Genomic DNA, 15,925 nt, shown 5'->3' with positions numbered 1-15,925 from the left:
CAGTGTTTGTTTCATCCTTGCATTAGCAGTCCCTTGGAGAAATGCAGCAGCAGCTGCAGGAGAAGGCGCTGGCATCTCCGACCCAGGATTCGCCCGGCTTTCTGCATGGATCGAAGGACTCCGCTGGAAGCAGCAGTAAGAATTCATCCTGTGACACAGATGACTTCGTTATGGTCCCAGCACAGTTCTCAAGTAAGGTGGTTTCTGTAAATGTAGAGGTTCTAAGCAGAGGGGGATGTGGATGTTAGGGATGGTTCCTAGGAAGTTGAAAGAGCAATTAAACCTGTCTGTTTTGACTGAGTAACAGGAATGTGTTTGTTCTCAAGTTGGAAGTGACATCTGGCTCACTTGCTAGTTTCGTAGGATATTTTGTAATTACCTTCGAAGGTAGGATTTGAGAGTAAATATTACTCGAGAACCTCAATAAGAGATTGAACCTGGTAATCCAACTGGAAAAGAAGATAAGTAGGCTCACGGGGAAATGTCTCTCACAGAAGCTGTTTCCATGTCATCCTGTCTTCAGTTTCACTCAGCATCACAGCCCAAGACAGGATTTCAGCTAGCAAGCCAGGTTTTACACTTGAAAACATACCTGAAAAAAGCTAAAAGATGTTGGATTTTTCTTCAGATGTTTTGTATTTAATTTTAACATCTCTGTGTGTTTATACTGTGATAGGAATTGCTTGAAAGTATGTATGTATGTGGGGGCCAGGGCTCCAGTTCAACCACATGCCTGAGTTTGTCCACACATGAGTCCTGACTTAACCAGCAGAAGGATATTGTTCAAGCTTGACCATGTGTTGATGCTTTGCTGAGCTGGAACTCGGTGATAAATGCTGTGATTCCTCCTTTCACAGTTGCACTGCTTGTGTTAAAACAGGAATTTGGAGCAGTAGAACTGGAATCTGTGAAAGATCTCTGCTGTGCAATCCAAGAGTTCAGTGTTGCTTGTGTTTTTCCTGGGAACAGTGGTGGGACCAGTACACACTTGTCTTGTGCTAGTCATGTTTTCAGTGTTCAGATGTTTTGGCAAAGGCACAAACTTCCTACACGGCGTAGCCAGCTGCCAGCTCGTTTGGCTGCCCTGAATTTTTGCCTCTTAGGACACGGATGTTTCGGAGCCCAACGTGCAATAAATACCAGTCTTTAATACACAGCAGCTAATTGCTTGCACCAAGTGGTCGTATACTGATTGCCCTAAGTGATTCTGTCAGATTTCGGCCCCCTTCCAAAAGGACTCCTTTTCAGCCCGAATTTTCCAAAACTTTAGGGTATAAGGATTAGCAGCATCCACATCAGCTTCAGCCCACATGCATTTTCCAAAATGCTGACTTCAGAAGCAACTCATCAGGTCTTGGAGGAGCAGGAAATTCTACCCAAAATCTCAGTTGCTCTGAATATACAAAGATTTTTAAGAAAAACATCTCGAATTAATCTGTTTCTGCACTTCCTTGTTCCGCAGGTGATTTGACTGCTGAGGCTGCAGGAGGGAAACCAGTCCAAGACAGCCTGATGTACAGCGGGTAAGACCACTAAGGCAACTGCAGTTGCTGAGTCACTAGAGCGTACTGTGTGTTAGGGACTTCTGGATTCTGGTGGGTGGGAGGGTAGATGTTGCTGAGTTAACTTTTGTTTCAGGAATAACTGTCACCTGCCTGATGGTGACCAGTTTCAGTTTGATCATCAGCATGTAGCACCTGAATACCAGAGAGTGTGTGGGACAGCGTGACGGTCCTCGGGGCTCCTGCGAGTAGGCTCAGCAGAGGGTGCTGGGCACACGCAGCTCTGTTACTGTGCTTTGCAGAGCAGGGAGCAGGGCTGGTTCCCAGGCTCCAACAGCTGGGTTCTTTCTCTTATTCTTCAGGAGTTCTCTGGTGACTTCAGCAGGCTTAGAAAGCCAGGGAAGGACACCATCTCCTTCACCCCCTTACAGCAGTTCTCCTAGCCCATCCAGGTAAGAAAGACTGTTCAGTGGTGACTGTGCAACACCGATTAACTGCACACTCATTGACTTCCAGGAGGGGATTTTACAGATACTGGTGTGCTGGGCAAGATCCACATCTCTCCTTTAATTAAAAGTTAACAAGAAACACCCAGGAGAAACTGCCTAGCCTTGGGCACTGATCAGTCCCAACACAGAGCCTATCTCCCTCTTCTGGCCCCTCAGGAGGGGCTAGGAGAAAATGCAGTAGAGCTGGAATCAGCTCTGTTCCCTAGGGAGCCAGGGATTATTCTCAAGCAGAAAGTACATGTGCTCCCACTGGCATGTATGTGCTACTCATCCCCTCTGTGCTCAGCCTGCAGAGGCATTAGTTTTCCAGCTAAGGACTCTTGTTTCTAAATTCATGCAGTGAATTAGGGCACAGCACTTCAGGCAAGGCTGAAATTACGATGGTCTTGAACTACTGGGCAAATGTGGAGGGATGTCGCTTGTTGCCCCTTGCTGTTGAAGGACAGATCTGGGCCTGCTTCGGTGTTTGGAGTTTGCTTGAAAGTCCGGAAAGCTCCTTGTGCTGTGTCTGTGTAAAGTAATGCTGCTACGTGGAATTTGTTTACCCGTGAAGGATACAGGAGTAGGAGTAACAAGTGCAAACAGGCGTTGTCATAGGTTTACTTCCAACTAAACCAGTTGCTATAAACTCAGCTTTGTAGGTGCCGTCCAGCACTGCCAGTGGGTCCAGACACATTTGTGTTCAGAAGACGTGAACAGTCTGCAGAAGGCGATCCCATTGACTCTAGAGCTTGAAGCTTTAGGGTCTGTGCTTGGCTTGCAGGGAACTGGTGGTGTTGCTTCCCATCTCATTCCTGCTCACTGGGGAAGCAGGACAGCTTTCATCTTCTATTCTGTCAGAATGGCACCTGTTGAGGGAGGATGACTGAAGGGGATTTCAAACTGGGAGATGGATGACCCTAAAATCTTTCTTAAGAAGAAAATGTAGTCCCAGGCTATGGGTTGAACATACTCATCGCATAAACTGAGCCCAGAAAATGACAAAACATAGCCTCAAAGCGAGGAGAAAACATAGCTCAAAGCCTTGCTGACGCGATCAGATTAATTGGCAAGCATGTACCGCAGTGTGGAGTTTAATTGCATGAGGCTTCTTATGCTATCGCCTGCTAAGCTTTTTAACAGCTTATTCCTGAACTGATTCCTTTGCATTCAGGGGATCTGTCTTTATTAAGGGATTTGACCTTCTTTCTGGAGAGCGGTGAGTGGAAATGCATGGAAGTCGGCTACAAACACTGCCCACTTTTCGCTGTTCACCGCTGTCTTCACCAGGCAGGCCTTGCTGTGTTCTACTGGGTCACAAGGTGGCAAGTCACTGCCAGCAGCAAGGATCTAACCGTGCTTCTGCTCTTGCTGCCTTTCCTACTCATTCACAGCGGCTTCTTGTGGGGCAGATGCCAAACCCCATAGTGCTACTTCCAGCTTTCCTGTTTGCTTTGAAGAAACACTGAAAAGTTACTTCTTACCCTGTCCAGGATGGGGAATAAGACATAAGTAATGAAAGATTGGAGCAGTTGCTCCGAATCCAGAGTGCAAGGCACGATCTTTCATCTGTCCCCTGAAGTGCTTTGAACTGGTGCCACCCATTAACGTGGGCTTCAGTGCCCTGCACTGCAGATGTCACGAGGCCCCTTGGCTCAGCGCTCGGCTTCACTGGCGCAGAAGGATCCTGATTTTCTCTCCGTCTTTGCTCCCTCGGAAGCAGCAGTTTTCCCTTTCGTCTGTGGCTCTAGGCTAGCAAGCAGTGCTGGATGCAGTCCAACTAGGACAGAAAGCAAAGGCTATTTTAGAGTGGCCAGCAGCGGCTTTTCCTCAGGATGTCATGGTACACTCCAGAGCAGCTCTTCTTAACTAAGAGGGTAAGGACTAGGCAGAATTAAAATATGCTGATAGTTGATTTTTTTATTTTTATTTTTTAAAACACTTCCTTGCGGGAGATGCTTTGTAAGTCTAACCAAGGTACTTCCTTGGACATATCCCACAGCAATGGATATCACACCATTTCCAGAGAGCTTTTAATTACTGCCAAGTAATTAAACTCCCTGTCCCAGCTTTATCTTTTGGTCTTTGCAAATTTATGGCCAGTTGTAGTCCTTAAGGCTCGAGGCCAATTAACAAGTTTAGTATATGTCACCTCATTTGAATGCTTTCTTTTGCAACTTGCACCTTGTGGAGAAACCTGGCTTTTGTAAGGACTTGATATGACTCTTGGGAAGAAGGGAAGGATCCTTTCACTCACGAACCTCTTTTCCAAGAGAAGATTTTGGCCAGATTGAAAAGGTAGCGTTTGAAATGTGTGTTGAAAGTCAGGATATGTACAAAGTTTGATGTGAACCCTCAGATTTCTTGTTTAAACCTCTGCTCATTTTATGTCTGTAATGACACAGTGTCTTATGCTGATGGAAGGCAGAGACACCAAAGCCTCACCTTTCTGCTGAGCAATCGGAAACCCTGAGTGCCTTTGTTGTATTGTGTGTCAGTGAAGAGTCAAGGCTTCTGTGCTGCCTTTTAGAGACAGGTGTCAGATTAAGAGTCTGTTACCTTGGTGGAAGAAATGAGAGCACGCAAGGAAGAATACAGAGCACTTAAAAAATTAGTAAACCTGTTGAGAGAGGAACGAAGAAATCGGAATCACTTTTTGATCTTTAAGCCTTGATGAAAGAACTCTTCCAGTTATTTGGCTCTCCTGTGATGGAGAACTGTCTTCACGTGCGCACTGTGGAGATCTGCAAGCACATCCCTGCAGGTCAGCTTTGTTCGCCGCTGTCACCGTAAATCACAGCGTACTGCTGACCTTCCCGGAAGAAGAAATTCTGGTAATGGGATGCTTTGAACCACCACATAAGTCACAAACGCTTCTCTCTTCCCCTGTGTACATGTGTATGTTCTTGCTGAATTTGATATCTCCTTTTATCTTAAGTAAAACACTTCCACTGTGAGTGTTAGACCCGAAGAAGTGGCACTTCCTGCTTCTCAGGGGCAGACCCAGGTGTGTCCTCAGCTGGCAACAAGGAAGACTGCAGAAGCCTTCACTACCCATAAGATCTTTCTTGTAATTGTGCGACATCCCTGCAGTTGGTGTTGGCACTTGTAAACAGCATTGCCGTGGCAAAATTAACCCTAGAATTCTGGAGCCTTTGGGAAAAGACTTTAGGCGGCCACTTCGTTAGATGTGGTATTTGGATGGTTTTTGTATTGCGTGGTGTACGGGCTAAGAGTAACAGGGCAAACTGTCACCCAGGGGAATAGGTGTCAGGTGTGAGCTGATTAACCTGCTTTGGAAGGAATCAGAAAGAAGTCTGAAGTTTGCAGAACGGGCCTGTTCTATTTTGTATGTGTGATGTTCTAGCTGACCTTGACGGGTACAGAGGTACCAGCGCCTGTCCCTCGAATTTATTCTCTCCCAAGTTGCCTTCTCCACTTTATAATTAACTTGCAGATGCTCTGATACACGCCACAAGTTTGTATTCTCCTTATGGCATGCTGAGGCTTTCATGGAGATGCCATTGCTGCACCAGTGCCTCTGCATGAATCGCAGGTAGCTCTTGGCAGCAAAACCTTTGCTGGTGTCCTTTGTGAGCCACGACTGTTTAGCCCCTGCTCGATGATGTGCTCATTGGCCGAGGATCTGACCTGTTGGAAACTGGGCCAGTTGTGGCCTGAAATAACAGGGCGCCAGTTTTCTTGGAGGGAGTGGTGTGCTTGGGTGCATGTTTTAACTTCAGTGTGTGGGCGGGAATTGTGCTGGCTTTCGGGAGATGTGTGGTGCCCCTTCCCTTTGATATGGCTTTGAACTGCCCCCCAGTGTGAACCCACAGCCCAGGAGCAGCCAAGGGGATGCTCCCTGTGTGCGGGTGCTTTACGAAGACAAAACCTCCAGTCCCCTGGCTGAAAGCCCACCCCTTACAAGAGGCTTTCTTTGTGTGTCTCCTTTCAACAGCCGGCCAGGTCAGTTTTCTAGCAGCAAGTACGGACACTCGGTGCCCATTCCAGTCCCAACGCAGATTCACAACTACCGGCGGATTGAGCAGAACCTGCAGTCCCCCAATCAGTACACCTCTCCCCGGTAAGTGCTGGAGCTGGGAAAAAGGGGCTCTCGTCCTACAGCTTGGGGGTGGTAAAACAAACTGCTTTACGGTTTGTTCTCTGTACCTCCAAAAATTTTCCTATCTGCTGGGCCCTTCCCCTTGCCTGTAGGAAGCCAATGTGGTGCATGTTTACGTGGTACCGTAATTTTGGGGTATTTTTGTAGAGGTGTTGAGATTTATTTGATTATTATTGATTTATTTTGATTATTTAGTTGATATGTGTACTGTATATTTTGTCTGTGTGCATGTACATAAGACAGCTCCCATCAACTTGTAGTGCATGCTGAGCCCCTTTGACTCTGGCAGCTTTTTCCTCATGCCAGCTGTGGGTTGGATGTCCAAGCAGAGAGACCTATCCATCTGGCAGATGCCTTTATAAAAGGAAAAAGTTGAGATAAACAACTGAAATGAATGGGGGTACAAAACTTACCTGACTTTACCTTAATTGGCTCCTGGAGCTAGTCATACCATAGATGATGTGTCTTCCACGAGTTGCATATTAATGTGGTTATGCAGGCAGGACTGATTAAATCATGAGCAATTTATGCCTGTGAGGCAGAGCGTGTTTCCTGAAGGCTGTCAGGAAGACCTGGATGCCAGCCTTCAGCCGTACAGCTGACCATCTGAGTTCAGTAGTAATGCCTCGTGCATCCAAGACACATAGGGCTTCTGTCTCTTCTCACGTATAACTTCTGATTCTTACAGGTTTGAAATCTGGGTTGATAGCAGCAGCCCAGGTCCGTAGACTGGTTGGAAGGAGACTCATACAGGATCTTAAAGCAGGGGCATTCAAGCAGAAGTGTCTGTGAGGTGTTTTGTCATCTTTTGGATGAGTTGCTTTGGTGTCTGGATTAGTTAAAAGTTTAGATTTCAGAAGCAGGGTAATACCTACGTCCGCTTAAGTTTGAGCTTCAGCCAGCCTAATTCAGGATAAGCCTTATTCGAAGTGGGCCCAGAAGGAGAGACACGGTATCTTGATATTAATCAGGGATCAGCAGAGAGATTGCTTTGTGCCAGCGTTACTTCAGTATGTTACTTTTTTAACATAATACTATTAATGCTATTTTGTGTTCCCTTCTTTGAGTGTGTGGCAGGTTTTGTGGTAAACTTCTTCCCGTTTCCTATGTGCCTTGTGTTTTTCACAGCACAACTTGTGGACTCTGTTAGTGTTGGAACTCACTAAAGAGTCCTGGTTATCCATGTGACACATGAAGTGAGAGCGCTGGAGAAGGCGCAGAGGATGCCCCTCGGCGCGCCATGCCTACCCCAGACCTGGGGACAGGCTGCTGAGTTCAGGTTCACAGTCTGCAGCCACCACTGGGGGATCAAACTGTTGTGTTTTGCTCCTTTTAGTCACCACTGTGTAATGTTGAGATTAGCATCATCCCTGCAGAGGAACTTGAATGGACACAATCAGGATGATTCAGTCTGCTTTTAGCATCTTCTCAAAATCTCTGACGTCACGTTTTGTCCTGCCCCAGGAAGCCATATTTCTCTCTCCCCATCACTTCCTCTAATGAGCAAATTCAGTAGACACCCTTCAGAATGGAAGGAGAAAGCTTCATCAAGCATTTAATATGTGATTCCACTTTTCCATCAGGTGCATCAAATAGCCCATTGCAGCCAAGTGCATCGTCATGTTTGCCAAGTCATTAGGTTACAAACCGTGATGACACTCTTGTTTCTGAAAAATCAGCCACTGTCACCTGACTGGAGGGTGTATGCCTGTGTGACGTAGCTTGTTTGTGGACGGATAGGTGGCTGGTTGAGGTGCTAATTAGGTGTGTGTGCTTTTGGCCACATCACCTGTCCTGCTCATCTGCTTGCTTGCTTATCCCATGTCTCGTAGGGTGGCATTTGACATTCCACATCTTTCAGCAGCACAGTCAGCTGGTGTTTTTTTCTGCAAGTTCCTGATAGATAGTGTTCAGCCTTCTGGATGGCTCATATTCTGGAGAGTCAGAACCATGGGAGAGCAATACTTTCTGCCGCTGAACATCTCGGTATCTTTCACCCTGCCAGGTGTCCACTTCCTTTTTGCGTATTCATTTTGCTTTGGGGCCAGGCACATGATGAGCATTAGGCCTCTGAATCTGGAGCAACCTGAAGAGAAGTGATTTTTAGGTTAAGATTTTAAAGGATTTCCTTTTTTTCCAAGCATGTGAGTGTAGCATGGATTCATTTGGCTGCAAAATATAGTAACGCACTGCAGAGGGGAGCAGGGGAGGGGGCTGGCAGATCAAATTCTTGTATCTCAACTACTGAAATAGATTTAAAAAAAAATAAATTATTTACTTTTTTTCTGAAATGTAGCATAAAGTAAAACATACACCTAGTAGTGTCGTTGAGTGGTAGATGTACTGACACTTCATCGGGATGACTGTCATTCCTGGGTAATGTAGCTAGTCCTGCTTGCACGGCTGAAACCCGTGTGCCTTTGTTCCTTCTGTTCAGGTACATATGGACAGCTTAATGCAGCATCACTGCAAGAGGAGGCAGGATCCCTTGGTGCAGCATCTTTCAGTGACTTAAGCACGGAGGGGTTTTTTCACCATATTCATTGATTCCTGTCCAGAAAAACACCTACTGGCTGAAACTGATGTTCTTATAACAAGGGGAAAAAATGTTTCCAAATTGAGAGTAGAATGAAGGATTTGATGGAAGGACTGTTTTCTCGTATACGGGAGTGTAATGGGAATCTTGGTGAAGGAGCCTGCAGAGGCAGAATGGCATTTCAGTAAATAGAATTTAGGTTCTGTGTCTTTAACGAGCAATGAAAACATGGAAATATTGAGAATTAATTAACTAGTGTACAGTAATCTCCCATCTCTCTCCAGAGTGATGGCATCACTGTACTCGCTTTCCCGCTAGTCTGGTTTTCTCTTTTGCTTCATTTTAGCAGCTGAGTAACACTTGGGGTTCCTGCAGGTGTGGGCTGTCCAAATTAATTTTAGCTCCCTCAGGTGAGGCTCCACAAGGACTTAAAGGAGCTCGGAGCCCAGACAGTTCTGACTGTCCAGCCCAAAAAGACATGCCTCTGGGTAGTACTGAGCTGTTTCAGATCTGACAGCTACACGCTGCTCTGGTTTGCTCTGTAGCTTCTGATTTGAGTCAAAGCTCCGTGGCAGAGCAGTGTCTCGGCACAGCTCACCTCCACCCGCACAGCCTGCGGAGCTCAGTGCAGGAGGGGTGCCTGAACAGTTCTCAGGGCGTTCGGAGGCACTGCCCGGGGCAGACACCTTGGCTGTGGCAAGGTATGGAACTATGTCTTGTTCATGATTGACAGGGATATTGGGAAGCATCTAAAAGTGACTGAAAAATTAGCTGTAAGCTAATCCCGTTCTTTCTTTTCATTTGTTCTGCAAAATTTTGTTTGGATTGAAGCTCTTGAGAACAAGCATTAGCATCTTAATCTGTATTACTGTAGTCCTAGAACAGTAGGATTTTGATTGAGGATGAACAGTCGGGAAGCTCTGCTTCTGTGGAAGCAGCTGTGTGTGTGTCTGGTGATAGGGTCTTAGTCTCCTTTACCGGCACCTGCTGTAACATGTGTGCTGCTGTTGTTTCCTATAAGGTCTGGTACGGTCCGGAGGTCTAGCAGTACAAGTCCTCTTGGTTTTCCTAAAACTGGTGCTTCCCCTCCTTATCCTGGAGAGCATGGATCTGTGCCCAGCTCTAGAAAGCTCTCCTTCGGTGGTGCCAAGCCATTTACGCCATCACCACAAGGTAAGAAGTCAACTGGCTTGTTGCTGCCTGAATAAAATTGTGTTCCTCTTTGCTGTAAAGAGGGAAGTTATGACCAGCTGTGGCTGCCAGGTAACAGGGAATTCAGGTGGTTGTGTTCTCCTGTGGCTCTTCTCAACAGATGATTTGACAAGTGTTGTGGCCTCAGTAAAATGGAGAGGAAAATACCTATTAGCCCCAGGAAAGGCAAGCTTTGTTTTGGTGTCTGTATCAAATGTTTTGCTGCCCTCTGAAGAGGGCTTCTGTAAGTGCATTACTCTTACTTCTGTAAGACTAAGTACTGGCTTGAACTGGGGTAAGAAAAATTGTGAGCCAGTTGTTGTCAGAGAAAAATTCTGGCCAGCTGTGGAAGGGCTTGAACTTCACTGTTGAAACTGAGAAGTAGCTGTCTGAGTATCTGGTAGCCCTACCCATGTGCTAACAAGCAATTCAAGTGGAAAGGGTTAAGAAAAACCCCACTGTGCAACTGATGGAACTTGCTGCTTTCTGTAAAGGGACAGACTGTGATGTAACCATCTATTCTGTATCCCTGGAGTCTCCAACCCTACATTTATTAGTCTCTGCCGGTGCAGAAATGCAGAATTTTTGTATTCTATTCCTCTCAATTAATGTCACTGCAAAGTCAGACTAAAACTTGCTCAACTAATACCAGGCAGCATTTTTTTTCCTCCTTTTACAGGAGTTGCTGATCTTTTCACTGCACAGCTAGGGCTGAGAAAATGGAAGAGATAACTAGCATCTTTCTATAAAACAGGTGGTACATAGTGTTGCCATTGCCTGTGGAAATTTAATACTGAGTAAACTTTCTTCTTTTTATTGTGTTCTGTCAAAGTTGGAACAATCCCAGAGCAGCCCGGCCAGACTTTTATCCCTTCTTCTCTTGGAGCAGAAGTGAAAAGCCGTATTCCTGTCACAGGTGCGTTGGTCCTTACCTTCCTTCATTACTCCTATGGATAAGGCCGGTACCGTAGTCTCGGGCACTCCAGATTGGGAGTGTTCCTTCAGCATCTTCTCTTGATGCTTGCCCCGACAGGATTTCTGTGTGCTGGTAGGAGCTGGGGTTAATCCAGTCACATCCCATCAGCCAGCATCTTCCAGTGCTGACAGACCCTGTGTCACAAAATCTTGAATTTGGGACTTTGAAGTCGATGAATTGAATGAAGGAAAAGCATCTGAAAATCCCCAACGCCCCCTCTGCCAGGTGGCCTGCTTGATGTGTAATTTCCTTGCTGCTGAGCTCTGGCAGTCGGGTCCCTTTCTGTGTAAGGGCTGCAATGAAGGGAAGAAGCTGCGCTTTATTTCCCTGTTGTCCGTATCTCTCCCTCCTGTAGAGCCAAAACCCGATGAGGCTGGCACTGCCCAGAGTGCCATCCTTAGCCATCCACTGAAGGCTTTGATCTGTAGATGTTTGAGCAGTGAATCCTGGCATCAGGCTGGCTTTTTGTGTTAGAACCAGCATATGATGTGCTTTGTCATTCTGGGCCCTCCAGGTTCCTCGGCACCCGAACACTCTCCTCGAGGGATGGGCTCCCGGCTCCACAGTGCTCCCAACCTGTCGGATTTGCATTCCTGCAGGCAGAAGATAACCAAGCAGCACTCTGATCCTCTCGTTGCTCACTTCGGTCATACCCCCGTCAGCCAGCCGCTGCAGATTCATGGCTTGCAGCACTGCCGGCAGCTCAGATCCTCACCCAAGCTCTCCGAGTTCATGCAGAGAAGCCCTTTGCCAACTATAATGGGCTCCCCTACCAAGGTAGGTGAAGGAGTCTGCTTCTGGGTTTCTCGCAGCCTGACCTGTTGGGTTATTTGGGGATGAAGTGCTGCGTGATCAGGCAACTGCGACCTGGATTTCTCACCACTTGTTTGCTTTTCGTTGGGGGCTGTTTAGTGATCTGTGTGAAATGGGTTAGTGCCCTGGTTCTCAGTGGACAGATCTCAGTTGGCAGCAGTGTCTGCCATCTGAGCTGAGCCCAGGGTTTTAAACGGATGATGGAAAGGAGCTGCCCCGATGAGGCAGAAGCACATCAGTGACTGGCGGTGCCTGGGCTGCTTTGCTCACACCGTTCAGCTTGTGACGCAGGTGTGTGTCCGGTAGGAATCCCCAGCAGAGACGGCAGACGGTGGAGCAGGCAAAACAGCCTCGTGTCTCATACGAAGCTGGCACACTGACAGCTTTTTCTCTGCTTATGTTAAGCTGCTAAAATTTTCAGCAGTTTTTTGTCCTTTTGTTTCAGTTTTTCTGGGATTTAGGACAAGTAACGGCGTGGGGTGGGATTTCTACCTCTTTATTTCAGGCAGGCTGTTAAGCATACCATTTATTTTTGATAAATAAGTCAGGGGGGCAAGAGGAGCCTTCCTCCTTCATTTTAAAGGCAGATCTCTGCTTTTTCTGTTCTTCTTAGGCTGTGTCCCCGTTTGAGTTTCCCAAAACCCCAAGTTCCCAGAATCTCCTCACTCTCTTGGCCCATCAGGGGGTGATGGTGGCTCCAACACGGAACAAGACCTTGCCAGACCTGAAGGAGATGGGGCATTTCCACTGCCAGCAAACTGGCTTGGGATTGAGGCCTGTGGAAGAGATCAAGGGCAGGTGAGCTATAGTCTGCTTTACACAGTGGCGCTTTGTTCCCTAACACAGGACAGGTGGGGCAGATTCCAGACCCCGGCTAACACTGAAGGTGTAAGGTAGCATCTGTAACCCTTCTGTAGTTACCTGCTAGCACCCTTGGACTGCAGGCAGATACGGTACAAATGTTTTAAGTCTTCCTCTACAGGGGCAGTCCATGGCCTAGATTCTATAAAGTGAAAGGTTGTCTGCAGCTTCACAGTCTGTTTATAGTGTCCATGGTTTCATCAAGTTGGGGGGGATGCAGGATTTTGTCCTTAGGCCAGATTCCCTGCAATTACACAGATGCGCGCCTTGCTGTTGGTGGAGCCTGTGCCTGTCATGGATGAGAGGGTGTTACGGGTGTTCCTTGTCCATCCAACAGTGGGCACAGGCCTTCAGCGCGAAGTTCTGTTTGAAAGCCACGTGCTGACTGTCACGAGCATTGCAGGATCGAGTCACTCCAGTGTTAGTGTTAGGTTTTTCTTACATGCCTCTCTGCAGGCTGCGGCTTTCTCCAGTGATCTGGAGGAGTCCTCTGATACTAATTTCCATACTTCCACCAAAGAAAAATGGTATTGTAATAACATTGTGTCATACTTGCATTACTGCAGTTAGTAGTTGTACGCTTCCTTACAAGTGGCAGGAGGTGCTTCAGATGCTCTGTTAAAAGAGGAAGAGTGGTTACTTCAACCCCAGACTGTTCACTGTGTAGTGTTAAGTGGCTGTGGACCAGTCGTGGCACAGCCTGACGTGGAAGTTAGCTGAAACCTTGCATCTGTTGACTGGCTGCATCATGTTATATGTCCTTTTTTTAGGTCTCTCAGCACAGGCAGGCTCACTGACCTGCTTCTGAAGGCAGCCTTTGGGGCACAGATCTCAGAAGCTGGCAGCAACGACAGCCTGAACAATGAGAAGCCAATGGAAATTGCAGGTAGGTGGGAATGCTGGGCAGATCTAGCAGGATGTCCTGGGCTGGGGCGAGCAGCTTGCCTACTTGCCCTCTACAATGGGAGGCTGCTTTTCCAATGGCGTTTGGCAAAGGAAGTGACTGCCATGTGTGAGGAGCGTAACCATGTTTGCTTTCCTTTGCGGAGCGCTCGGAGGTCTGCGGGCTACGCATGCTGTGTAATTGCTGGCTAGTGGTGTGATTTGTGTAGGCAAGGCTTCCTCTTTTGACCCCTTCTGAACGTGATAACGTGGAGGTGGGGACTTTCTGCCAGGCAGCTCGAATATGAATGACTCGGCAAGGGTGGGTCTTCCTGGGCTTGCAGGTTGGGAAGCGAGGCGGGGAGAACAGCTGCAGCAATGTGTGTCCCTGCCCAGGCTGGTGACCTGTAGCCCATGCCAGCCTGGCCTGCTCGTGTTCGCGGGGGACACCTCCAAAGGGAGTGCGAGCCTGTGCCGGTAAGCACCATCTCCCAAGAGAGTCTGCAGGAACACAAACTGCTGGGTGAGGCACACCATGCGCTGAGTAACTTTCCTGTAATGCCAGTCTGCACCTTTCAACTGTCTCCCCAGCTCCCTCAGGTGCTTACGGAGGGACCCTGCACTCTGGTGCCCGGGCTGGGGGCTCTGCCAGCCCATCCCCAGTGATTTTTACTGTCGGATCCCCTCCCAGTGGAACAACCCCCCCACAGACCACGAGGACCAGGATGTTTTCAGGTAAAGGGCTGATACCTACCTGCCTGTTCCAGTGGGAATGCCTGGGGGCAGAGCGATGAGTTGAATTCCTTGCTGCTGAACACTGGTGGAGGCAGAGGGCTGCTCAGAGCAGCCCGCAGAGCTCAGCTGGTCTAAATGCCTTTGAGGTTCTCGTGCTGGCTCCTGCCAACCCCCGTTATTGCTCATAACTGTTTGCACTGGCACAAGGACTCGTGCCAGACAGTGGTTTTCCAGTACTGGAAGAGACAGGCAAACTTTTCTTCTACTTCATTGCTCTCTGCTTTGGGAGTAACGCTGCAGCTGTTCACAGACCCACTGTTGCTGAGAGGTCAACAAATGCAAGGATGGTGTCGTGTTCTGATGGTTTTCCCATGGGTTTTGGATGAGCTGTAAAAGATGAGCGTGACCATCCATGCCCAACAATTCCAGTGCACCAGTACCACTAGGAAAGGGCCAGGATGGCTCTGTATGCACAATTGTTGTGGTGTTACTGATGTTCTGAGCTGCTTAAGTAGGAGATGGGGAAGTGCACTCCTGCTTGACAGATACTTCTTTAATGATGCCAGTGCTCCAGCCTCATCAGCCAGCAGCTGAGGCTGTGGTAATTGGCCCTTTTGGGATGGTGTGTCTGTTAGCCGGAGTCTATGTTCAGTTTAAGAAAGTACTTGGACGTTTTTATTTGCATTTTTGGCTGTTTGGGTCCTCAGCTGTTCCTGATCTGAATGTAGTCAGCTCTGTTGTTCTTAATTATTGCAGGGAAGGGTTTGATGTAACCACAAACAAGCTGCTTGACTGGGATGGGGGGGATGCGTGGGCTTAGTTCCTGGGTATAGCTTGCATTTCCGTCGTAACTAAAACCACTCACATCCTTGATTGTCTGGGAAGTGGGGACCGTAATCCTTTCTTTGTCTCCTCTATTTAGAGGGTAAGCTCTGTAGAGCAGAGACTCTTACAAAGTGTCTGACAGGCCTGTAGCACAGTGGGGTTACTACCCTGGCTGCAGCCGCTAGCTACTGCTGCAGTGTTATGGGTAGAGAATTCAGACGTCCTGCATTGCTTTTGCGGGGATAATAGCAATTCGGAAGCAGATCCAAGCACCATTTTTTATTTTAGCAGGTTGATACTTGGATGCTTAAGCATCTGCTGAACAGTCAAGTTCTTAGATGGGATGCCTGGGAGAGAGGGTTGCTGAATAGTGAACCTACAACACATACAGAGCATTAGGTCAAGGTGGTCAAAGCAGTGCTGCTTGACAAGCTTTGTTTATGAGGCCTGTGCCTAACTCCTTATGCTACAGTTAATGCACAGAGTGAATGGTGAAAAGGGGGGCTTGGCAAGCTGAAACTCTGCACTCAAGTGCTTGGACAAGCCGTGAGTAAGGTCACTTGATAGACATTAAAGGAGAACCTTTTCGTGAGTCACAGTAACAATTTCTGCAAACAGCCTCTTGGAGTTACAGGATATCCAGAATGTGATATTGTTGGTCCTTGCCTCTCTCTGAAAGATCTGGAAATACTCTGCCAGTCTTTGATGGTCCACTTAGCTCTGAAGCATAGCTGCCAGCAGGGAGAGAGCTTTGGGAGGAGAGGAGACTGTGCCTCTCTGCAGATCAGTTGTGCATTATTACATTGCTGAACCCTTTGAAGGCAGGGTAGGGCAGGAAATTGAATTTGTGGGTAGAAGAGGAACATCTCCCTCCAAACCATCAGTGATAGTGGAGAGTATCTCCTTGGTAGAATTAGCAAAGTTTTGTAGCTGGTATTTCATCCCGCTGTCAGACGGAATATACCCCTCTGTGGCAGTGTGTCAGGGGATATG

General features: G+C 47.6%; 1 protein-coding gene across 7 annotated transcripts in view; it reads left to right on the top strand.

Annotated features, from left to right (window-relative positions):
- Positions 1 to 15,925, top strand: part of ULK1 (unc-51 like autophagy activating kinase 1) — an 81,486-nt gene that overhangs the window by 54,153 nt on the left and 11,408 nt on the right. For 4 of the 7 annotated variants that reach the window (XM_037376781.1, XM_037376745.1, XM_037376798.1 and 1 more), the window contains 10 exons: positions 27 to 192; positions 1,463 to 1,523; positions 1,865 to 1,954; positions 5,949 to 6,074; positions 9,671 to 9,822; positions 10,673 to 10,756; positions 11,331 to 11,593; positions 12,243 to 12,427; positions 13,261 to 13,376; positions 13,964 to 14,107. In XM_037376781.1, the coding sequence (XP_037232678.1) occupies positions 27 to 192; positions 1,463 to 1,523; positions 1,865 to 1,954; positions 5,949 to 6,074; positions 9,671 to 9,822; positions 10,673 to 10,756; positions 11,331 to 11,593; positions 12,243 to 12,427; positions 13,261 to 13,376; positions 13,964 to 14,107 (1,387 nt within the window). The remainder of the gene's footprint in view (positions 1 to 26; positions 193 to 1,462; positions 1,524 to 1,864; positions 1,955 to 5,948; positions 6,075 to 9,670; positions 9,823 to 10,672; positions 10,757 to 11,330; positions 11,594 to 12,242; positions 12,428 to 13,260; positions 13,377 to 13,963; positions 14,108 to 15,925) is intronic. The other 3 variants (XM_037376755.1, XM_037376763.1, XM_037376773.1) reach the window with 3 other exon arrangements.

The sequence above is a fragment of the Falco rusticolus genome, chromosome 1, assembly GCF_015220075.1.
Source record: "Falco rusticolus isolate bFalRus1 chromosome 1, bFalRus1.pri, whole genome shotgun sequence".
NCBI lineage: Eukaryota > Metazoa > Chordata > Aves > Falconiformes > Falconidae > Falco > Falco rusticolus.
This window is presented reverse-complemented; position numbering and strand designations above follow the sequence as displayed.